A 24,722-nucleotide genomic window follows, 5' to 3' on the forward strand; every position below is an offset into this window, starting at 1 on the left:
TAATTTTTACTGTGAAAACAGAATCATCTGTAATATTAATTAGTGTTAATGTTGCCATTCAATTAATAAATAATAATAATGATAATAATAATAATAATAATAATCCTCTCATTAACTCTTGTGAACACAAGAGTTCTTACTAGTGAGAACTCAGATCTTATATGCTAAAATATAACTCCTGCTAGTAAAATTTTAATTTAACATATTACAAATATTTTTATGTACTTTTTTTTACCAGTACTAAAAATACTCATTTTCTTTACTTGTACTTTAATGTATTTTTCTGAATTTCTGATATCAGAAATAATGGATTAAAAGCTAAAGCGTCTTTCCAAAAACTGAGAGAAGATGATCTCTGATGATAAACTACTGAAAAGGAAAGTCATGTGACCTCGGAGACACTTTCATGTCATGTGACTCTTCACTTCCTCTCAGTAGAAGTCATGGACTGGTTTACAGGAGAGAGAGTCATCGGCAAACAACAGCCAGGTAACAGAAACTCCAGTTTTTATGCTACATTTTTGTGAGTTGTGTTTTGTTTTCATGAGTTTTTTATTCAGATTTGGTTGTTCGGTAAAGATTTTGGAGCGTTGAACAGTCTCTCTGGAGAGCAGACCACACGTAGCACAGCTGAGACAGACTGTAGAGAAGAGAAGAGACAAACTAATGCAGTAACACCGAGATTCACATCCAGACACAACACTGATACTAAAGCTCAGAGGTCGTCTTGTGCACGTAAAAGAGGAATGCTGAGTTATTTCTACAGTCAAAACCAGTAATTGTGAATTATGAACGTTAAAAAGATATTTTAAAGACTTAGTCTCAGTTAAACTGCTATAAACTGCTATTCGGTTTTATACTAAATTCTGATTTTATTTTATTTTATTTTTGTCCAGTTTATATGTAAAGGACCCTAAATTATGGACTAATATAAATAAAGATTATAAATAAAGATTATTATTACTTCTTCTTCTTCTTCTTCTTCTTATTATTATTATTATTATTATTATTATTATTATTATTATTATTATTATGTAAACTATTTAATGGAGTGAAATAATTCTATTTCATAACCATTATAGAGCATTCATTGCACTCATGTAGATGTGTTGTGTGAGAAGCAGAAGAGAGAAGGAAAAGCCATTACTATTCTACACTTTTATTTACTACAATCATTTTTTAAACATGTTCTCACACCAAAGACACATTCTGTTTAATAAAAATATAAATATTCTGTTTACTGCTTGAAGAAAGCAGTTTATTTTGAGGATTTTATGTGAGGATCTATTCTCAAAAAGGAGCAGGTGGAAGAGTCCTTCAGTATTGGCCCATCCATTCCTAATACACCAGTGCACATAGCTAATGGAGTTAGTTCAGAATGAAGATCCGTCAGACCATGGAGCCCCCATCTCTGATCATACTTTAATTATTCAAATTAACTTCATGTAAAACCTGTACACCCCTACAGAGCCTTTAAACTTTTTCCTCTCTCTTGCTAGGTCTGACAGTGGCAGTGAGTTTGCTGCTTGTCTTTTTGATCGTACTCCTGGCAGCTGTAGTCTACACTCCTCCAGGTGTGAGGTGCTGCAGGAGAAGAAACATGGCTGAAGAGCACCTCTCACTCACTGACAGTAGAGTCTCATGACAGTCTCCACTCTTCAGCGTGTTTATGATGGACCTTTGTCACCAGCTCTCTCTTTTCCATCTAAACTTGGTTATCTGGCTTCAGTACACGGATAAAATGTGCACTCTGCAAATGGAAATAATGGACTGCAGTCAACAGTGGACACAGTGGAATCACCATGGTGCTGTGTGGTGTTTCATAATTGCGTATCACTGAAGGACACTTAGAAAATAATCATACGGAGACATTCTGATTAACTCACAGGACTGTGGGTCACTAAAAAATCTCAAAGCTTTTGTTGTCAAAGCTAAGTGTAAGCAGAATTTTCTGTATTTATTTTCATAAAAATGGATAAATCTTATGGATATGAGTGTCCCAGTTTATAGTTTACTATACTGTATTAAATTAGGATGCTAATTGTTGAATCTAGCCTAAATCATCTATAGTCCTGGTGGAGTATTTTTATTTATGTAACCCATAAATGTAATTTCAGGATGTCCTGCCCTCCCAAACCTCTCTTGCCTGAACCTGTGGCAAATGTAGTTCCTCTAGTGACCAGCAGAGGGGGTTAGAGACCTTCATTATTACCTTAGCCTACAGAAAATATGATGATGCATTTGAACTCTTTCTGAAACAAGTTGGTGATCTGTTTATACCCTGAACTCTAGTTCTTCCACAATATGCGGTCATTGTTTAAAGCTTGGTGTTGCCTCTGGTGCTGCAGTGGGTTTCACCAGCATTGGGCAGGGAAACAGCAGCATTTTAAACTTGATATATAGACTAGGGCTCTGTGTTAATAATAATAATAATAATAATAATAATAACATTTTTAATTTATATAGCACTTTTCATGCTGGTGGGAGCTGAAAGTGCTTTACAGACAGGTTATAAACTTAAACAGTAATACAAGAAATTAAAGGAATTAATTTAAAAAATGACAGATCAAATTAAAAAGATAAATACCATGAGACGTAGAGTTTTAATTAAATGCTAAGTTAAAGAGATATGTTTTTAGATGCTTCTTAAAAGTGAGCACTGAGCTTGACTGTCTAATAAAAGGTGGAAGTCCCACAGTTCAGAAGCATATTAACTGAACGAGGCCTCTCCATGTTTTCTGTATTTTGCAGAAGGTATGTGCAGAAGGCCAGTATCTGCAAATCTAAGATCACTTGTTGGAACATAAACAGACAGACACACATGACAGCTAGGTCATTTAAAGCCTAAAAACTAGTAGCAGAACTTTAAATCTATCCTGAGCGATACAGGTAGCCAGTGCAGTTCTTTTAAAACAGGAGTAATATGAGCTCTTTTCTGTTTTTGTTAGGATGCATGCTGCCGCATTTTGTATGAGTTGTAAGGGATGTTTTAGACATTGTTCAGTTCACCTAGTTCAACATAGTTTAATGAATGTTATCTAACAACAGGTGCAGTCATAACTTACTGATAAGATACAAATTACTTCCTTTAATCAATTTATTTGCCGACAAGCCTCCTATGAATAAAACCTGCCTATTAAGAATTCACTGAACTTTTAAAATTCATTTCAGTTGTGTATGTTCATCGGTTATATTTTTGTAGAATGCTGTCATGGGCATTCTGGTCTCATATAAGATTCATCATCGAATGATCGATCTCTCAAACAATCTTTCAGGCCTGCTTTAATGTCTTACATTAGGGTAGGTGTTCCGTGTTGTCCACAGAATGCAAAGTGGCTGTCTTTCATTGCCCTTAGTATAAAGTAGAGAGCCAACCTTATTGCATTTTCATTTTCATTCCTAGACTTAATTACATTTCAATAAACCTGATCCTCCCACTTCTTTTCCTTTTTCCAAATAGCCGCTGAGCCAAGGCCTTTAAGCTAGCTTTAATTGAAAGTTGTGATTGCCTTGGTCCTGTTTCCTGGCTTGACGTTAAACCACGACAGTCACTATATCCACCGTAATCCTAGCTAATCTGGTCTTCCTTGGCTCTGCCTGCTAATCCACACACGACGAGGCAGAGACCTGGTCACTAATAGATAAACACACAGCAGCTCTATGCATAGGATTATGTATGATAAAGATCACGGGGGAACCATCAGGGTCTTTTAGGCCTTCAAAGAATTCAAATGATTTATCTGCAATACAAAAATACATATCTGCAATGTTGAGATAATTTTTATTTAATAGAATCATCATGCTTATTGTATTCCAACTCTGCAGGTATATGTAGTAATACTCTTATTTCGCTGTTGGGTTTTGGCTGGAAAACAGAAGGGCTACATTCTTGAAACACCCAACAGAAAATTATTCAGTCAGGGTTTTTCATCTCTGTGGAATCTGGATAGATCCGGACAAGCTAGCTCTTCCATTGGTTAGGATTTCTGGAGCTGAACTGAAAGGCCTGAAGAGTCACATTAACCACTAATTAGGAACAGACAGAGGAATCAACAAATCATGTTTTGATTTACAATGAGTGTGACTAGTTCTGTGAGAAAAAACATCAGTCTAAGCCCTCTGGAGTTTCCAGATAATGTCACTGACTGTGAACATGACCCATCTAACCAGGTGTCGGATAGTGGTTAGAATTGGAATACAGCAGCAGAAGCTCTAATCCAGGGTTCTGAAAGAATCCCTGTAAAACTGCTACATATATGTTAAAATATATGTTACTATGTCTGTTACAAGCTTCAAATAAAACACACCGTCTTTTACAGGCTTCAGGTGTTTTAGGTGTTTAATCTAGAATAGCCCAAAGCTCATATGAACTGCCGTCAACTAAATGCTTACATAGTAATTGAATCCCATAGGGTCGCTTGCAGAAATTAGCATTGTAGTAGGGGTATTTTCCCTCATTTTTGACCGAGTTTAGACATTTATGGCTGAAACTGATGGCTTAGCAGGTTTCTACATTGATAAAGACATACATGTTAAAGAATAAGTTTTTTAAAAAAGTAACCTACAATACAGGGGTGTCCAGTCTTACAACATACGGCCAAAAGTGTGTGAACACTTGACCACCGCAACTGTTTAAGCTTGTTTGACATTAATATGGAGTTGGCTCCTCACTGCAGTGAAAACAGCCTCCACTCTTCTGGGAAGTCTTTGGCATTTGGGATTGTGTTTACCTTTGGCCATATAGTGTAACTACAAAAGATATGTCATAAAATTTGAAGAATGCAAATGTAATTATTTTGCACAAAAAAAGATTTTCTCATGTTCCTTAGTGATCTTTTTTGTGTGGATCCATGTCTGTATGAAGGCAGGGCTTTATTAGTTGTCTGGAGACGCAGAAATTTAGCTTAGTTAGAGAAATGAGCCGTCAGATGGAGACATAAGGAGCAGTTAGCAGTTAGAGGAAATCTACATTTATGACTAATGAACCCTGGCATTTTATGAGTTTTGGCAGAGGAGAGGATATGCTAGGATGTTCCTGCAGTTCTTGTTCCGTTCAATTGAATACCAAAACTGTATGGTGTTTTGAAGACGACTGAAAACAAGGAACGTTGTGATCTTTAAAGTAATGATGACGACAGACCCGAAAATAAACAAGGTGAAATGATTGTGTAACTCATTGTAGTGACTCAGTGTCACGACAATAAACGCAATTGTCATTGGCCCCCAAGCAGTGTGCTCTCAGTCTAGAGTGTGCTCTCAGTCTCTATTATGACTACATATGCCTCTTTTTCATAAACTGAGTGTATGGTAATTATGGCCATTGTCTTCTGGCCTAAAACTGTGGTGCAATGATGATGCGTGTGCTGGGATGAACTGGGGGAGGGGACACAGAGGGGGCTGGGGGAGTTTAATCTGTGGCCCAGATATCTCAAAGGATTTGATGAATTTTTCCTCCTCTGCCATGCTATCCTCTCCCAATCTGTCGACTCGGTCCCTCACTATGTTTAATCAGAATCACACTCTTTAGTCACCAAATGTATGAGGTACTCAAGATCAGGGCTGCCAAAAATATTTTATATATAAATATCGTCATTTTGCTCACCCTTACTCGGGAGGACTTTGATTTAACAACTAATGAAAGGGCTTACAACACAGACATATACAACAATAAATTTCAGTTTGTCAGGATGATGAACTACATTGCAAAATTAGTCTGTAAACTTTGTCATTATGACTGATTCATGTTTCTTTGAGAATGTCCATTGTTGTGTCTATTTTATTTAATTATGTATTTATTTTATTAGAATGCATCAAGATAAAGTTCATTAACATTCAGGTGCAGGTGCTATATCAGTTGCTAACAGTTGTAAACATATAAATACAAATACCAAAGGCAAAAATAAATTATATACACTGGTTACCATCAGAGTTCTTTCTGTTTATCCACAGGCTCTGAATGTGTGTAAGTGTTGTAATGACACAGACATTCAGAGAGGATTTTATATTTTAGATTATTTTAGAATCAGCCCTCTCTGCCAGTTTAACACGTTCTTGATCATTCCCTCAAGCAGCTTCATGAGGAGCCATCTTGGATGATTTTCCAACAGAACTGAAGGAAATACACATAAACTGAGACCTTGTTATTACTGAAAACATAGTGACAGCTAGTGTATACTGCTTCAATGCAGTATTCATGTAGCAGCGCTTTTAATAAAACACAAGCCCATTCCCACCAGGCAAAGGAGAAAAAAGGCCAACATTTTCCTCCTCCTTGTTTCTGGCAGCAATATGTCAGAATTTTGACATAGTATCTTAACACAATGAGTTGTTTTATCAAGTCCTGGTTTTAAAATACTATATCAAAATTTTGACTCACTAAGTCATCAAAAAATGGCTTAATATCTCGAAATCAATTATGAAATTGTAACTCAAAACAGTGACTTACATAATGTTGACTATGTTAAGATACACACACACACACACACACACATTATCATCATCATCTAAACCGCTTATCCTTCTGGGTCGCCGTGCTATGTTAAAATAATGACTTTTCTAAAATTTTATTTTCTCAAGATTTTTAGTTAAAAAGACAGATTCTAAACATACTGTATGTGGGAAGTTTTAAACTTTTTAAAAGTTGAATTAAAATGGTCGAAAATTTAAGTAATTTTGGGAATAAAAAGTCATTATTTTGAGAAGTCAAAATTTTGAGAAAATAAGTCATTATTTCTACATAGTAACTCAACACATTTGACACGTTGATGCCAGAAACAGACAGACCCCAGTTTTGTTTACTGACCAACACCGCCTTTATCTCTCTTTCACACACACACACAGAGAGATAGAGCGGGCGGCTAGGGGACAGAAGCGCTTCATTTATTTTTTTAATAATCTACAGTTCTTTATTCTTAAAGGAACAGTGTGTTACTGTAAGATGTCCTGTGGTGGCACCAGGTCTAACTGTGTCCTGGTGCTGGGTCTTCAGGCTGTCTGTCTGAATGACGCATGCGTTTTAGCTCCTCTAGTGAGGGAGCTCAGTAGAGGAGAGTCTCTCTGCACATCTTCCTCTGTCTCAGCTCGGCAAATTATGTCCGTTTTTCCGCCGCTGTCACTTTCTTCTTCACTTCCCGGACCCTGAATGGCGCTGGTGACCGTGCAGCGCTCGCCGACTCCCAGCACCACCTCCAGCCCGAGCGTGTCGGTGAGTGAGTAAGAGTAAGGTTACTAAGAACGGCTGATCGCCAGTTTGTGAAATTATTCTACGCTGTTCCCGGGGCTGCTGTCTGCGCATGCGTTAGCACGGCTAACAGCCCAGTTGTGCGCTTTACTATAACTTTGCTAAGCTAACTAGCAGATTTCGGAGTCACCTGTCGGGGTCAAATGACTTCCACATTTGTTGTCCTTCCGTTGTGCTGTCTTTACCGTCCTTACATACAAAACAACACCAGCTAAATCTGAGTTACCCGTCTTTCAGCTTCCTACAGACACCGGCTCTCCCTCCTCTCAGCACGCTCTGTTAGCTCCAGGATTAGCCTGCTGCTGCTACAGTCCTGCAGCACTACTTGTCTGCACATCTGTAGCTGGTTGAGCTTTAAAAAAACGTTAGCTTTAAATTATGTAGCTATGTTTATTTCTCCAGACGTCGAGCAACACTGGTTATCCTACGTTAGTAAATGAGTCGTAACTGTTAACGTTAGTTGACTCTCCAGAGAGCTAGACAAGCAAAGAGGAAAGCCAGAGCCTTGTCAGAACAACAGCCTCCACTAATCAAATGTAATTTTCAGAGGTTGTAACCTTACACGAAAGCGAATGGGCTTCCCACTGCGATTAACTAGCTACTTTTTCATGTTCTGTGCTCCTGAACCGAACAGCTGTGATGTGTTTACTCAGTGTATGATTTTTAGCCTTATTGTTAAGTAACCTAGAGCAGCGTGTCCTAATCCCTTCGCTGGGCTTTCAGCTCTGAAATACCATATTAAGCTCATGATGGCCTTCATAATTATCTGACGAATTCAATCAGGTGTATTAGAGTTGTAGCCAACATATGGACTGGCCATCAGTGTTACTTATTCTGTGAAATAAGACAAGTTTTATAACATTCTTTAATGTCGAAGCTTCATTAGTTTGCAGGTATTTTAGCTTAATGTATATCATTTGAGTTGTTATTTACATGATCATATGAGAATAATGCTCTTTAAGGCATCCCATCTATACCTTTGTGGATGATGCGAGCAGACAATGCGTGAAATGTGGGTTATTGTGGTAGCCTGTAGCCCACCTGTCAGGTTGTGTCATGTTATAGTTAGGAGGGCCTTGGTCTAATGTCTAGTGACAGTGCAATCATCATGACATCGTTTCTGTAATGACGAGGCCTGGTTTCTTGTCCTCTGTTTCAGAGTTCTTTAGTAATGCTAGGGGTTCCTTGAGACAGTCCTAGAGACCCTATGCACATTTTTGTGCTTTCTTGCGTAGCACACTCAGTTCTGTTTATCATCTAATTAAGAAGCCTATCAGTATGGGCTCTACAGAACAGGCTTTGGAAACCCATGAGAAAAGTGCAGTTTGATTCAGATGAGCTGTGGACTTCAAGCCCAGGATGAGGCTGAAATTAAGTTCTGATTTAAGTTGTTCATTCCACCCTAAATAGTCCAACAGTTACGTTCTGGTTTGTGGTGGAAGACAACTTCAGCTTTGTAAGGCCACAATTAATTCAGCCAGTTTTTCCAGTGCTGACATTATAACTGTACAAACAGGAGTGTCCTTATAATTGATTAAATAAAAAATATTTCTATATAGTTTGACTCCTTCTCACTTATCTTTAAAGGTAACCAGTTGTATGTATTAACAAAACTAGTGCTCTGGACTCTTCAGTGAAATATCTAGGTTATGCCTTCAGACCATCAGTGAAAGGCTGCAACGAAGAGCTCCAGCCAAATAGAAAAATCAGGTTATTTAAGTTACATGGGCTGATTTTCCCCTGTGGATGTGATGCTACCAGCTGCCCATCATGTGATCCCAGTGAGGCACTCATGTGAGTCATCTTGTGAGATGCCTCGAGCTTTTCCTAGAGAAAGTCCTCTGTGAACCTGTCTGCTTCTGTGTTGCCCCACCACGTAAAGCGCACTATTCAGTGCTGCATGCAGTAAAAATGATTAGCGACTTATTGGTATGCTTAGCTTAGGGCTTCTAGCTCAGGTTTTGTGCTGATTTGGTGCTTTTGGTGCACCTTATTAATCAAATTTCTGAAATGAGTGATTATGAAGAAAACTGAGGGCTTAGTCTGCTCTTTATCCCCCAACATCTAGGCCTTCATGTCTGAAAAGGAACTACCCTTTTCTTCAGGGCTGCACAGTATATTGTTTGTTAGTCGTTATTACAGTTATGACCTATTATAGTTCCATATGAGTACTATTTTGACTTATAATGCCGTACGTGTTCCCCTCCACCATAAACACATTTAAAAAATACAAGGCCAACTATTGTAGAATATGAAATCAGGCATCAGGCAGCATATTCGCAACCATTTCATATAATAACAATGTGTGTTAGCTTTTAGAGGCATTAAACTCTTCAGACGTCTGGTTCCCCTCACCACCACTGACAATTTTGTCTCGATAGGTTTCTTTAGAATGTAGCGTTTCAAATTAAACCTCTCTGAATTACTTTTTTTTAACATCTTAATGATTTAATTATGTTTAAATGTTTAAAAATCTGTGGTATTCCCCTTTTAATATATTGCCAGGTATATTGCAATCCAACAAAGAACAATACAAATGGAACATTTTGTCCATATCGTGAAATCCTGCTTTCCATTGCTATTACCATGGGAATCTTGCACATCACAGCTGCAGCCTTAGCGTTGGTGCAGTGAATTTGGTCAGCTTTCAGCTCTCTCCTTCCTCTCTGTGGCAGTGTGTGTGTGTCACTGTAGGAGATGGGAACTGTGCAGGCATCTGACTAGATCCCATTAACCTAGTTTGGTGTCACAGCGTGGCCCTCTGTGGCACACTGGAGGATTGGCAGCTGATCCCTGAGAGAAAGCACTAGGAGTCAGGGATTATTGGAGCAGGCAGCGTAGATTAAAGCCAGTCTGGGCCTGAGTGGGGCAAGAGCCTGCAGCTGCTGGGTTTTACATGGTGCTACCCTGTTGTAGCTCATTTCCTTTAGCCTTTCCTGCCTGCTTCAGAAAATAAAGGAGTTGCAGAAAAGAGATGGGTTAGGGTTGGAGATGGGAATAAGTTGCTGCTGTTGGTGCTAGCATTGGTGCCCTATGAAGCTAAAGAGGATTGGGGTTAATTAATAAGTGGATAGGAGACCTTCTGGCATAAGACAGTTGTTGCTGGGAGAAGTTGCTGATGGATCAGATATGGATGTCCATTCCACTGGCTTATTTTATACATTGTGCATCATGTGATATGTTTAACCAGTTTAACTTGTTTATTTTTCTCTTACTTATTATAATGACTTTCAGTGCAGAATTTTATTCTTTGTGCAATGATGGATAATGTGTATAGTTTGATGCCAGACTGAACTAGTTGCACTGAATTCTGACTAATCTTTCATTCTTGCTTTGTGTCTGTTTATCTCCATGTGTCCACAGGAGGCAGGGAGTGGTGAGGATGACCGTCATTCTCAGCCCAGAAGGTAAGGACCACCTTTTCATTCTCAAGATTCTGTCCAGTTCTAGTCTAGGACAGGGCTACACAGTACAGATAAAATAGCGTACCAGTATAACCACATTGCTACATATTGCAGTATGTCTTCCAGTGTGTAAGAACATCTTAGTGAATGCATGATGTGGTTAAAGAGTGGCCTGCATTGTTTTTGACCAAAGTGGTTTGTTTGTTGGATCATTTGAATGTCTTGCTAGAGCCTCATTTGCAACCTTCTGTGGAGTCAGTATTGCAAAGGCCAATATTGCAGTAATGATTAACATATGAGATGTTACACAGCCCTAGTCTAGAACATCTACTGTTGAATTAAAAAGCGACCTCTCTTCTTCATTAGCGAAAGACACTGTCTAGTAGGGGTAAGCAAGCCTTACTGATATGGAAACTGATTCATGGTTCATTTCCCAATCTTTAGAACCTTTTTAAAGAATGGTTTGCTTCCCTTAATCCCAAATGTAATTGATCGGCCAACACAGGTTTGGTGTCTGACGTTTGCTTATTTAGTTTTGCACTGGAGCTGCAAGACTAATACAATAAAAGTCTATGTCACCTAAGTTGATTTTCAGTAATAAACACTTCAGTCAGTTTTTAGCTACATTAGCCTTGTAGCTTCAGTGCAGAACTGCTGAACCATTCATTTCAACGATCAATGCTTTAGACACCCAAATACAGACAACCTTTAGTATTTACTCCTCTTCCATTTTTTTCTGATCACTTGATAATTGCCTAGTGAAAGTGCAGTACTCAGTTTGGCCACTGTGAGGAGTCTTCTGATTATTGTAAGAATAAGAAGTTGAGACTGTACAGTGTTCTGGCGTGATGCCACTTACACTGATGCTAAGGTACTTAGGACGTTTGTTTGAATTTAATTAAAATAAGCTTAATAGTAAATCTGTGCTCCAGAATAGCTCAGTCACCAAAGGTACTAGTTAGTGTACAGTTGGGTTCTTCAATGGTACACAAGCGAGACTCCACTGCTGTCCTTGCCCAGGAGGCCATTAGAGAGAGTCTGCGCTGTTATTGGGAGTCTTTCCTGAGACCCTTTAGACAGAGCAGAGTAGATACTGTTCTCTTGCAAACACACTCTGCTGCTTTAAGGGGTTGTGCAGGCAGCAGTTCGTCGGCTCATTTTGTTGCAGAAGTCCATGCTGTAGTCTTTCTTATAAAAAGAAATGTGCTGAATGTGCTTGCATAATTTGTGTTGTGTTTATCGTAGTGATCAAAGAAAGGAGGAGTACCAAGGCCCAAATTTACTCCCAAGACGTTTATTTGTCTGTATCATTAACAAGAACACAATCAATGCAAAATCTGAGGAAACATTAACTAGACAGAGTATACTTATGTTTATGTGTATTGAGGCATTTGAATCCACTTTTGCCTCTTGTCTGCTGGCTTCATCATAAGCAGTTGTCAGTGTAGTATCTGACCTCTGAGTGCATCAGTCAAAAAAGTATAGAGGCCCAAACGGAGTACTTGCTCATTTTAATTAAAATCTGAACATTAGTCTATTAGTTAACTTTGTAAGTTTACGTAAGTTCATTTGAAAGAGAGAGATTGAGACCATTGTTTAAGCACTGACTGTTGCGTGTATGTGACCGTATGATCCAGGTAGTTGCATTATTTGCATTATTATCAGCCATCTGATGTCGGTGAACTGTTTGTGTTTGTGTTTACTAGACCGCAGTGCGTCAATGCAGACGTCAAACTCTGCCCCTCTTGTCAGTGTCTCTTGTGTTGCTCTGACAGGTGACTCTGCAGTATTTTCGTTTTAAGGCCTCTATCACACGAACATCTAAAATCTTTTTAAAAAAATCTTCAAAAGGTTTGAATCACTCAGTAGATGGTTCGGTTGAATTTGTGCATCGCCAGCTGAGCTTTTTTTGGAAATCTGGGAAGTGATCAGTCAATAATGACTGAACTTTTCACTTTCTTTTACAAACTGTCATCTTCAAGGGATACTCCAGTGTTTTTCAAGCTAATCAGCTGCGTCTGTAGCACATGATTTGATTACCACAGAAAGTCATTTCCCTGTATATTTATTGAAAAAATCAGAAAACCAATCGACCCAGACACATTTATAATAGATGCCACTGGGTTTCAGCAACTGTCCTTTGGCTCCTATTTTAAGTATGTTGTGAGTTCACAGGTTTTCTGTTAAAGTTATTGTACATGGTAATTGACTGCCACAGATGCAGCAGATAGAGAGAGTATGTTAAAGAAATGCAGGAGTATCACGTTAGCGTCTTTCAGGGGGCCGCAGTGCTTGATATATACATGTTCTGATGCACTTTATCATGCTTTTATGTAAGGACTGCATGCAGTTTTGCATCTATTATTATATAACTGTTAAATCTACAGTACTTTGCAAAAGTACCACCCTTCATTTATTTAATTTAAGTATCAGTTATACAGTTTTTAGGATATATTTCTGAGGATAAGATAAGGATAAGAAAGGGTAAAGTCAAAGGAAATATGTGAGAAAACAGGAGTTTCCAAAACTGGAGTTCAAAAAAGATTAAAAGATATAGAGAAACAACCCTACAAGACCTGATAGACCACCAAAACTGTCACCATCAGATACGCAGTGTGTAAAGCTTTCATCATCGACAGATTTGAGAGAAAGCTGCTGCTCTCCGAACAATGGACTGACCACCCCAGAGTCCAGACATCACTGAATGAGTTTGGGATTATTTGGACTGTGTTTATTTCAACTTCTAAGACTGAACTTTAGAAATGTGGAAAAATGTCCTTGCAGATTTCTTTAAAAACTGAAAGCAAGTCTCATAAAAAAGTGGAAGATGTAATAAAGGCAAAGTATGGATACATTAAATACTGATTAAACATTTTGATATTATATTTCGTTGTTTGTGTAATTTTCTGTAAATACATATGTTTTTCTCTTGACACTAAAAACAAATCACATGTACTTAATGGCTGTTTTGACAGGAATATAAATAAATTCAGGGTTTCTGACTTTTGCACAGCATTACATTTGACTAATGTTGTAATTTGAATCATACATGCTCTGATTGACTGGTCACTTTTTGAGCTTTGTTATGCAACACTACTCAGTCCAGCATGCCAAGAAGTAGGAAGCCTGAGAAGGGGCTTACATGACATCAGGTTTTGGTTCTGTAGTAACCAACACAAAATGTAAACTCTCCGATCGGGTCATACAGTGCACTCCACAAGTTTGGCTCATAACTGCAGCTGCACATGTGGCCTCAATTATATGGCGCATTAGGTAATTCTGACATGAGAATGATATCATTTCCTTGTGATTCTATCCTATCCGAGGGTCTTTGTATTATCATCTGCCTCAAAAATATGGGCACCCAGCCCCCCACGTAACAACCTGACCCACTGCTGATTATATAACGAGTATCCAAAATTAACAGTGGATCAAGTCGGGTATCATACACATGCATGCACGCTCATGCACACACGTAGACTGTGGCTGCATGCAAATGTAACTGAATTGTTTAAAAAATGGTTGACCCAGGTGAGTGGGACAGTTCCTGTAATGCTTTTGTTACAAAGTGTAGTTTGTAGTGTCATTTGTTATGCTTTTTTTGGCACCAGAGATAGATAAATTCACTTAACAGCGTTCTGCTCTGTAAGCAGCATCCTCTCCTGAATTAAAGATTGTACTGAATAAATAAGCTACAAACTAAATAATGCCCCTACTTACTGAGGCATTCAAACACAGTTTGACGGGTGCTGTGCGTGCCCTTAAAACTGAATGTTACTGAGTCATGTGCATGTTTTGTACTTTGTAGGTCATAGCATGCTGTGCTTGGAACAACAGATTGTAAAAAAGAGAGAGGGTGGGGGTTTGTAGATGTGAAAAAGGATAGCTCACACATGCTTGTATTTCTGTCCTGTTTATACCTTAAAAAGGGAAAGTGCAAAGTGAGTAGTAGAAAAGCTGCACCTGCAAAAGAGTTTAGAGATTCTGTCATCATTATGTTGCCAGTGTTTGGCCCTAGAGGTCATTATGAAATGTTTTGCCTTTACTGACATACTGAGACAATCATGGTATTTTTATGAGGCCATTCAGTCATTGCATTGCCTTACACTCATTTGCTCTGTCCTCTGGCCTTGTTCCAGTAGCTGACATTAGACTTGAGACTAGAGAATAATCTGTGAGCAGAGACAAAGAGAAACTGTAGAGAAGTTTGAACAAGGAGGAAGACTGGGATTGAAAAGAAAGGAGTCAGTGATATAGGGAAATAGAGATGACACCTATTGATATGTAACCTACATTTACTGCGTGTGGCTGAGCAGGTTCATCAGGACTTGGGTGCGCGTGTGCGTGAGGCACGAGGCTTGGGCTAAGCTAATGTTCCTCTCAGGGCTGGGCATGCAAGCAGTGCTGCAAGCTGAATCGCGTCTGATTCTTTAATTTCACCCAGTTCTCACACCTGACAGGTTCTTCTCTCAGGCTACCCTAACAAACTCAAACCGAACACTGACCATCCACATCAGGAACTTTTGCTTTGTTGTGCTGATAGATGTGAATAGGCGAAAGCCATAAAGATGGGTCGACACTGCTTATTGCCCAGGGCCCCTGGCCACAACTTTTCACTTTTGACGACTGAAAATGAAAAGCTTATGGCCCAAATGGACACTTGCATTGAAAACTTCCTTTTCCCATTTTAACAAACCGTAAGATCAGTTGAATTTTCACACATTCGCATATATCCACCATTACTTACAAACAGTTACTTTCCACTAGCATGATTAGTATTTTCACAGGGTCCACTGCAACTTAGACCTATTTTATATGCTGTCTTTAGCTTATTATAACTGATTTAATGAAATTCTTGATGAATTAAATCACATTAAATAATATTAGAAAGTCAACATTTTTTAGTAATAAACTGTCTCACTTCAAAAACAGCTGGATTCATGGCTGTTTGGTCTCTGTAAGTGACACACAAAAGCTGCTTGCATGCAATCTGCAGACGGCTAAACAGATGTGACTGCGCATGTTCTCATTAATGTACATTTCTAGATGCACAGCACCTCATGGGCATGGCTTGGGGAGCTTGGTCAGAACTGGAACATAGGCCAAGATTTTTCTGTCCAATTCCAACTTGAACCACATCATTATGTTTTGAGTCTGAAACTGACCCAAGTATAGCAAAATTCTGTCTGAACCTACCCAAACCCATCAATCACCCAAAGTGCAGAATAAAACCTGACAGGAGAGTACATGTAGTAATAGTCGTCATTAGATCATGGCATTTTGATTTTGTGTTTTAAAAATGTTTCCTTTTTAAAGCAACACCTGATTCCTTGTTGGCCCTGAAGCATGCTTGTTAATTGTAAATACAATCTATGTACAATAAACATGTTTCTAAACTTCTGGCCACAAATTGATTATTGTGGCCATGAGATTCATTGGCTTGGTTGCCAGAATGGCCAGTGCAAACATAAACCTTTTCAGAGTGACCACATTTCAGTGACTTGGTGTTATTCGTTGCTGTTTTTGCATGTAGCTGTTTAAAATATGTAACGCTCACATTTCCTGCTCCAAGTATAGGAAACAGCTGGCTCCTCAGAGCAGGATGGCCATGTGCTGGGGGGGGGGTAACTTGGGGAGTATCCAGAATCTAGGAAGAACTTATGACCTTTTTTGCGGCCCTTCCACGCAAATAGTAGAGCCATTGCTCAAGAGGGATGAGTGATTCTGTAAACATGACATGACAACAGCAACATCTCGGATTACCAGACGAGTGGAAGAGAAAGGTCTTAATGGGACAAGTCCGATATAAACACGAGTAGACCGTGTCTTACACAACCCCAAGTGCAGCCACATGATCGAGATAGAGCAAGGTGTTTTGCACATGGTTGTTTCAGCTGCAGGTGCAATGTGTAGGACCAGTGAGGACTGGAGCGTCTTGTGCTGTAATGTAAGGAGCTGGGTGTGTTTACATGTGATGTAATCGATCGTGTGGATTCTCCTCAGCACGTCGGCAACAGGCGCTGACGTCACAGCCCACATGCCTGTCAGTCTCCACGTGACAGGTTGTGGTTTTTACTTGGTTTTTGGTGCACTGTGCTTGGATAGCATTAGCCTAAATGATAACATGAGCCCATGATGTCCTCCAGCAGCCCACCCTAGACACTGGGAAATTGAACAGTAACAACCTTTGATCAACTGTTCACCACCCAAGCCCTTCCTGGTAGGCGGTATTGATCTGCAGGTGAACTGTCTTATCTTGTCTCGTCCAGGCTTGACTGATGCCTATCAGAGTCAAACTGTTGCAGCTGATGCTTCAGAGAGACGAAACACAAGATAATGACTTAAGTTTCTCAAGCCATCAGGGAAATCTTTAATTAAGACTTCTTCTCTTCATTAATCCATTAGAGTGAGATTGCCTTGGGTCTTCCTGTTAGATATTATTAGACATGATTACAGTTACAGGGCTGAAGATGGAGAGTGCGTGTTAGGGGATTAAGTCCTACGTGATGAAAGTAATTTACTGTAATTAAGAAAGTCAAGTATAACCACAAAAAGTTCAGAGGTGTAAAATTATGTCACAGTGCTTTGTACTTCAGGAAGAGCTCAGCTCAGAGGAGACAGGAATCCAGTGCAGTGAGTTTTCTGTATTGCCTGAGGATGTGCTTCAGAATGAACAAAGACGTTTAACGTGTAAGATATGTAAGCTGACAATGACGCGGTCGTGTCGTAGGTAGGTGCAGCTTATCCAGACAGAACTAGAACCGTTTCTTGACAACCTGATTATATTTTTGGTTTTCATCTTTGATGTTAATTTTAAGAACTTTTTTTTTATAAAATAAAGAACAGATAAAGATGGGATGACTTCATTATTATTTTTTTGTACATATGTTTAAAAAGTACATGCTACCATACTGTCAGCAGGTCTTGTTCACCTACCATACTGTCAGCAGGTCTTGTTCACCTACCAAACCTTGCTATAGGTAAGAATTACTGTGAAGGAGTGTTCAGAGTGTTAGAATACGTAATTAAAGGTGTGGTGTAAACGGATGACCAACAGTCTGCCCAGTGTTACTATGATTGCCCTGAGATCACCTCTCTTCTGTTCAGCCAGCTGTAGAAAACCAAAGCACTTTAAATGCCAGCACTACTGCGTCAGCTGTTTTCCTGTATATGTGTGGTGGGCTTATGTGCTCTGTGCGTTACTCTGTGTGGGTACTTATTTTGCATTACGTTTAAAAAGGTAGATAATCGCTGGTATAAACAGTAACCTGAATGAACCACAGTCACCTGTGTAAAGTCAGTCTCTCCCCTCACTGAGAAGCCTGTCTCCAAGGCCCAAACGAGGAGAGGTCTGCAAGTAACACATCTCTAAAAGGTCTCAGAAGAGTATTACAAAACCACCACAGTGATTGCGTTCCTTGTAGTTGTTGATTCTAAATTTAGTATTTTTCCTGCTTGTGTCCTGTTTTACCTCTGAAGCTATTCATAGCCCTTGCACAACTGTCCAAAGAAAACAACAGCATGAACTGAAGTGCACTTGGAGCTCATCATGAGAGACATTGATGGGGGATTTTCGTACAAATAATAATTTTTTTAATGATTTAAGTGAGACAGTCACAATTTTGAAGGTTGTCTTGAACGTATTCAGTGTTGGTTAGGTTATGTATTTGTCAACCCTCGACTAAAATGTCCATGTATATTTCTTACATGATAAACACATGCCATGATCAACCTGCCTTCAACTTCTCCATCACAGCTCAGCGCCTGAGCTAAATTACAGTGCAGAAGCCAGAGACCACATTTTATTTATTTAATTTGCAGTCAAAACAGTTATTCAGCACAGGTTATTCATTCATCAGCATCATCAGGAAAAAGAAGAAAACATACACTTAACAGAAAATTACTCAGAAGCCTCAACAAATTATAACAGTTTTTTTCTGAGATTTTTGTCCATCCTTCACCGTTATTACAGCTTCCATTCGTTTAGGGTGACTTTTCAACAAAACTTGCAGGGATGCTTCCACACCTCCAAAATTCAGAAGTTGGTTGCATTTTCTGCTTCTCACAATTCAAGTAATCCCCAATGCATCCAGTGGTGTTGAGGTCTGGAACACGCGGTTATTTTAATCGATTTGTAAATTTTCTTTTTCTTTTTTCTTTTTTTTTTTTGTCTATGTGCTTTCTTCAGTAATGGCTTCTTGACAGCTACACATTCTTTCAGACCCATAGCGCTGAGTTATCTTCTCACAGTGGAAGGACGGACACAAACACTTGTGGACTTTTTCAGATTGGAACCCAGACTGGAGCTTGATCTTTTTCCTCTCTCTCAAAGATGAAAGTTTTATATTTCATGGTAAAAATAAAGTACTAAAATGAGACATCATCTGCTTGTTGCTATCCTGTTAATGCACTTGCTATACACAGGTTGTGGTTGTTTACAGACTCACTATAATTGGTCTAATTAGGTTTTTTTTTTTAATGAAACATGCAGTTGTTTAGTAGAAGGACTGAAAATACCCATGATGCATTCAGGAAAGTGACATGATTTATTACGATTATTATAAGATATTTTCATATTGCCCACCACTAATACAGAGCAGCGACCGTGTTGTTGCTGAGGAGCCCAGGCTGTGGGCTGTCTGTAGGCCCTGCTGCAGAGCCCCGCCTGCGTGGAGCACATGGCCGAGTCTTCAGTCCGCCCACTGAAGTTGTGCGGCTCCACAGCGCCTAAAGCTCAGATCAGCCTGGCCGCCGGGCCACTTCAAACCTACTGAGAACTGGAAGAGTTTTTAAACCAGCTAGTGTTTTTTCTCTGCCCCGGGAGGGCACTTTTCATTACTGTTTTACTGGAAGACTGATTACAACACGAACTTTTAACAGAACTTTTTAAAAGAGAACTTTTATCGCGGGCAGCTCGAGTCTCTGCGGCAGCGTTTCAGACCGAATCGGACAGCGCGGTTCGTCTTGAGTGTAACGTTAGTCGAAGACTTCGGCTGTCCTTAGTGGAGCTTTTTAGGCGCCTGAGTGCGTCTTCCTGGCCGGCTTGGTTAGTTTTTCTCCTTCCAGTGTGGACTAGTATGGCCGTGGGAGAGAGCTGCTGAGGATCTCCGGTTCTCAGCCATGACTCTGGCTCGACTGGCCGCCTCGGAGAGCCCTGCGCCCGGACAGCTCTGCTCCTGCTGCGGGGCTAAACTCACCACAGCCCCGCTGCACAGCCACACACAGCAGCTGTAAGTCCGCCGACCACTTCATCCGGAGGGTGTTTCACAAAGCAGGATTTCTTTAAGCCAGTTCACTTAACCCTGAAGTCAAGCCTGTCTAACAGGAAGAGTTTGGGGAAAGTCTTACTGGACTTCAGGCTTCAGCCTGGCTGAGAAACCCTGCTTTGCCCTGTGAAGCCTCAGTGTAGTGTCTGCTTTAACTGAGCTGATCATGTCTCTAGATTTGTGATGTCGAGCTAGCAAAACAGGCTAGCCAGCGTTCATTCAGCTCGAACAACTTAGGCTAGAGTAAGATTTTACATATTTTTCGGCTCATAAAAGTTTCCAGATGAGCTTAAGAGCGATATAAAATGAAATCATTTCAGTGAGAAGAAACTGAGGAATTCAGGTTTTCCGGTTGCTCAAGAGTTACTGAATGTGAAGAGTTTCTTAAACGTGTGACGCGGCAGGACATGAGGTGTTTCCTCTGTTGGGAAGTGTTGTGTGTGTGTGTGTGTGTGTGTGTGTGTGTGATTCACCTACCTGTGCTGGAGCTGCTGTGATGAGCCTGACAGAGACACACTATTGTTTTGCTGACTCACAAGGAAATGACTTTTCCCTCTGTTCATACGTTGGGAAATCACTAGAGCTGCATCCAAAACCACACACTACTTTACTACACATACTACACTAATGAATGGAATTATATTGGTGGTGCACTATTTTGGACATACATGCTGGTATGCGGTTTTGGACACTGCTTGGGTATCCGTTTGCATACTGGTTTGGAGCATCACATCTGACCATCTTTTGCCGTCTGTGTCCCTTTATGTGAAGCAATTTAAAGGAGAATTCAACCATTCGGCAAAATTAAATGGTTAAGGTGTAAACAAAGTCATTCATAGTGGTTTGACGTATGATGTGTTTAATGCCTTTAAAAAGTGCCTCATATAAACTTGTAACTTGACATGGTTCTGAACATGCTACCTGATGCCTGCAACGTTTTTTTTTCTTTTCAGTAGTTTTGAGAAAATTGGGCTTTTTTTCTATTGTCAACTATTACCAACTTTGCAGTAAGAACACACGTGTAGATTCACTGGTCATTTTGGAAAGTAAATTAAATGGCTGTATTTAGTCTGTAAGTCTCTCAACAGTGCACCATTTCAAATGACTGTGTTTACATCAAAATGATCAATGAAATTTGGAAAAATTGGTATAGTTCCCCTTTAAAGGTTAGGGCCTAATTATTACAGTAGGCCCTCTCTTTAACTGGGCGCTTTGCACTTTTTCGGAATATCAAGCCCCCCCGATTTGATTGTACAAATCAGCCTCTGAGTGTGTACTGAAGTTGCTTGTTTTCACTTTTTTGCATGTACTGTACAGTTGTGATTGTGTACAGTGACGAGCTACGGCCAGGTCGTATTTCACCCGCAGATTTTGCATGTTTCGAAAACACACTAGTGTGGTGGAAGGATCATGCAGAGTGTGAAACAAGTCTGATGTCTTCAGGAAGTGTTTGAGAAAGGTGTTGATGTGTTGCTTGATGCCCTTGATGGTTCATTGCTCACATTAGGTGAAAGACAGTCATGAGGGGGAAGTCCAGAGACTGTTACTGAGCCTTCACCTGACTAAAGAAAGTTTTCTTCCTGGTGTGGAGCCATGGTGCTGTCACATGACTGTGTTATTGTTTAGCTTCAGACCTGTAAAGTGCATGTTAGGTAGCACTTCATAGTTTCTCACCTGAAAACACTGCTGCACTGTTACATTGAAGCTTTGATTTACTTAGCTCATCACCTTAGATCAGATCATTGTGTTCACCAAGTGCAGTTGTTTCTTGCTGTCGGTGACATCAGACATGCTAAATACATAATAGTTAGAAGTCATTTTCAGATTTGATATGATATTTGATTGACCCTTTTGTTTGATTTTTCGTACTTTGTGTTAAATGCCTTGATTCTGCATAGCTCTAATTATGAACTACTCAGATTGTTTTGGCTCAGATCAATGCAACATTAATTTCAAAACAAAAGACTGTAAAGTAGTTTGTCTCTGTGCAAAATAATGATCTTATAAAGCAGCACCATAAGCTATAAACAGTACAGAAATAGATACTCCCGGATGCCTACGAAAGACAAGAAATGAGAGCCTGCTTGAAGACACACTTAGGCGATCTAGTTTTAAATTTCAATACTTGAACATTCATTTTTTTCCATTTTTTGATACCATATTGATATGGTTATAGAACAAAAAACAAGATCCCCCTAAAAAGTACTAGAACAGACGTAAAGTGAATTTACTGTGATTGACACAGAATAGAAATACACAGGAAAGTCTAAACTACATTGTGTTTAGAGTGCTTAACCCAGTTTGGCTTCAGGGCTGTGCTTACTGCTTTTTTAGGTATTTCTGACTGCATTGCATTAAATTTAGGGGGGTTTATTTTGTTTGTGGTAAACAGTTAACGACCATGGAGGAGGTTGGTCTGTTCTTAAACTGTTTTTTTTTTCCTCAGTTAAAAACAAACACTTGCATACACAAAAACTAGCATGTGTGTGCCATAGTCTGCACCAGCTGTGGGAAGTTACTTTTCTAGGGAGCTTTGCTCTGAGTCTGATTTACTTTCTCAGAGCTGTCAGACAATACAAACTCAAACTGATGAGGGAACAGCTAGTTATCTGAGAGGTGATAAAACCAGGTTAGGTTAGATTTTGCTTCCTCGGAATGATTTCGGCCAGGTGCAGTTTGTAGGTATAAAGAATTCCAGTCAGTCTATGACATAAGTGTGTGTGTGTGTGTGTGTGTGTGTGTGTGTGTGTGTGTGTGTGTGTGTGAGAGAGAGAGAGCAGGACTTTAATGTTTAACTGGTAATTGCAGCAGGTTTCCAAGCAAGGAAGTGCTATGTTGAAACCTGAAATTTAAAAGCATCCTCCCGTTCCGCTCTCTAGTGTGTACAAAGACAGACAGATAAGCACACACACACAAACACATCTGCTATTCCAGGAAGAGGCAGTAAGAATACAAATGTGGCAAGCTGAAGGGTGTGTGTTGTGTTGGCAGCTGAAGTGGGAAGTCCGATTGAGGTTACAAGTGCTTGATGTTCCTCTGAACTGATGTGCTGCATGGTTGAAGGTTTGGTTACTTCCTTAAGTTTCCTTATAACAATGAGTTAAACCAGTTTAGTCAGCTGAGCCTTGGATGGTCAATTAGACAAAGTTAAAAAAAAACGAAATCTTAGAAACCTTCTACTCTTGTAAGCACTGTTCAGTGGTTATCTGCTCAACACATTCACAGAAGAGATTAGACCATCTTCTTCTACATGAATTTCCTTTTTTGGGGTAGTGGGACCAGTTTGTCTCTAATCATATCTGACCTCCATCGTCTCCATTTCCTGTTCTACAACCACCCCACCCAAGAAAGGAAGTTCCCACCCCCTCTACTCAGTGTAACATGTCTTTTATTGGGCCGCTGTATGGAGCAATTTTCATTCAGCCTCTGGCTTGAACAAGTTCCCAGTTGTACTTACTGAATTGAAAGCTTTGGCTCCAGTGTCAGATTCAGCCTAGCTGTACAGTTCTTTGTAGTTTCTTGGCTGGAGTTTCACTGTATCTCACTGTAATAGATCTTATTAATATGTAGAAATGTTAATTAATAGGTAGATTACTTACCTGCTAATATAATCGATAGTGATTGACACAATTATTTTTATTGTGTTTTCCACTATAGTGTAAATAGTTTCTTCAGTCCCGTGAATATTTATCAAATCGTTGCGAGGTCAGAGGTTTAAAGCCCTACTTTGCAGTAGCCAGTAAATGGCTGGATGTGTAGAACACACAGCTAATCCATATCTTAGAAGGTGACAGAATGCACCCAGTTTCTCTCAAGCCCCTGACCGACCCTGCCCCCCATCTCATCTCTCTCTCTCTCTCTCTCTCTCTCTCTCTCTCTCTCTCTCTCTCTCAGGCCTGAACTCTTAAGGCCTTTGGTTAGGCTGAGACCCAGACCTATATTTATCTCCTCCCTAGTGGGAGTGTGACTAATAAGGGCAGAGACAGGTGGGGGTCAGGCATCTCTCCGCCCGCTAAAGGGGTGGACGAGTGGAGTGCTTTGTCCCCTTACATAGTTATGGCTGTGTCTGTGCCCTAACAAGTACAGGGATGCCGAACGATGCTGCCACCCAACACCTCCCATTGGTGCCTCCCTTTTTCACTCATCCTCCTAAGCCACATGTGGATGAGTACAGGCAGGCTGGCTATTTCCTCCTGTCTGACCCATCAGGTTCCCTTTTCTTTTTCTTTTTTTTTCCCAGCCCTGGCCGTGAGACAACAAGTATGTCTGTGTATGACCTTACAAAGTCTGCCTGAGTGAAATGTCAGCGGGTGGAATTGCCGGTGTGTATCCTCCATGCCCTCTGTGCTCCCTGCACACAGATAGAGCTCTACTTGTGAAACCCACTGACCCTGCTGAAGGCAGCGTGCTGGGTCACATTCTTCACTCTTCACTGGAAAAAAGTCTTCCTGCACCCAGAGTGCAGAGCCTTCTGACAGTAGCTGACTGCATGGTTTATCGAAGAAATTGCATAATTTAAACATACAAATTGTTGTTTTAAGCGATAGTCCTGCAAAAAACAAATTACACAATTTTCCCCATACCACAAATGTAGCTGACATGTTTGTCATCTAAAGTTTGTTTCATTGGAGCTATGAGACTAATTTATCTAACAAATAATGGAATCTTATAGCAACCAGTTTAGCAAAGTTGGTGCCTAATCGCTCACAACTATCAAATGGTTAAAAATCTCAAATTGGTTGGGTTTATAACATACTACTGTCATGCAGCGTTGCAATAACTAATGCACGAACATACATGTGCCTGAAAACT

At 39.9% G+C, this 24,722-nt stretch overlaps 1 protein-coding gene and 1 long non-coding RNA gene across 3 annotated transcripts in view; both read left to right on the forward strand.

The window, feature by feature from the left end:
* Window positions 1-419: 419 nt before the first annotated feature.
* LOC118827434 lies at window positions 420-2,251 on the forward strand. Its single transcript, XR_005008863.1, has 2 exons — window positions 420-489; window positions 1,500-2,251. It is a non-coding gene; the product is annotated as an uncharacterized LOC118827434 (long non-coding RNA).
* A 4,714-nt stretch (window positions 2,252-6,965) lies between these two features.
* Window positions 6,966-24,722, forward strand: part of ssh2a (slingshot protein phosphatase 2a) — a 29,937-nt gene continuing 12,180 nt past the window's right edge. The window contains exons 1-2 of one of the 2 annotated variants that reach the window (XM_036562882.1): window positions 6,966-7,204; window positions 10,604-10,647. In XM_036562882.1, the coding sequence (XP_036418775.1) occupies window positions 7,142-7,204; window positions 10,604-10,647 (107 nt within the window). In that variant the 5' untranslated portion in view covers window positions 6,966-7,141. Of the gene's footprint in view, window positions 7,205-10,603; window positions 10,648-19,764; window positions 19,875-24,722 lie in introns of those variants that run through there. The other variant, XM_036562878.1, reaches the window with a different exon arrangement.

The sequence above is a fragment of the Colossoma macropomum genome, unplaced genomic scaffold (assembly GCF_904425465.1).
Source record: "Colossoma macropomum unplaced genomic scaffold, Colossoma_macropomum, whole genome shotgun sequence".
Taxonomy (NCBI): Eukaryota; Metazoa; Chordata; class Actinopteri; order Characiformes; family Serrasalmidae; genus Colossoma; species Colossoma macropomum.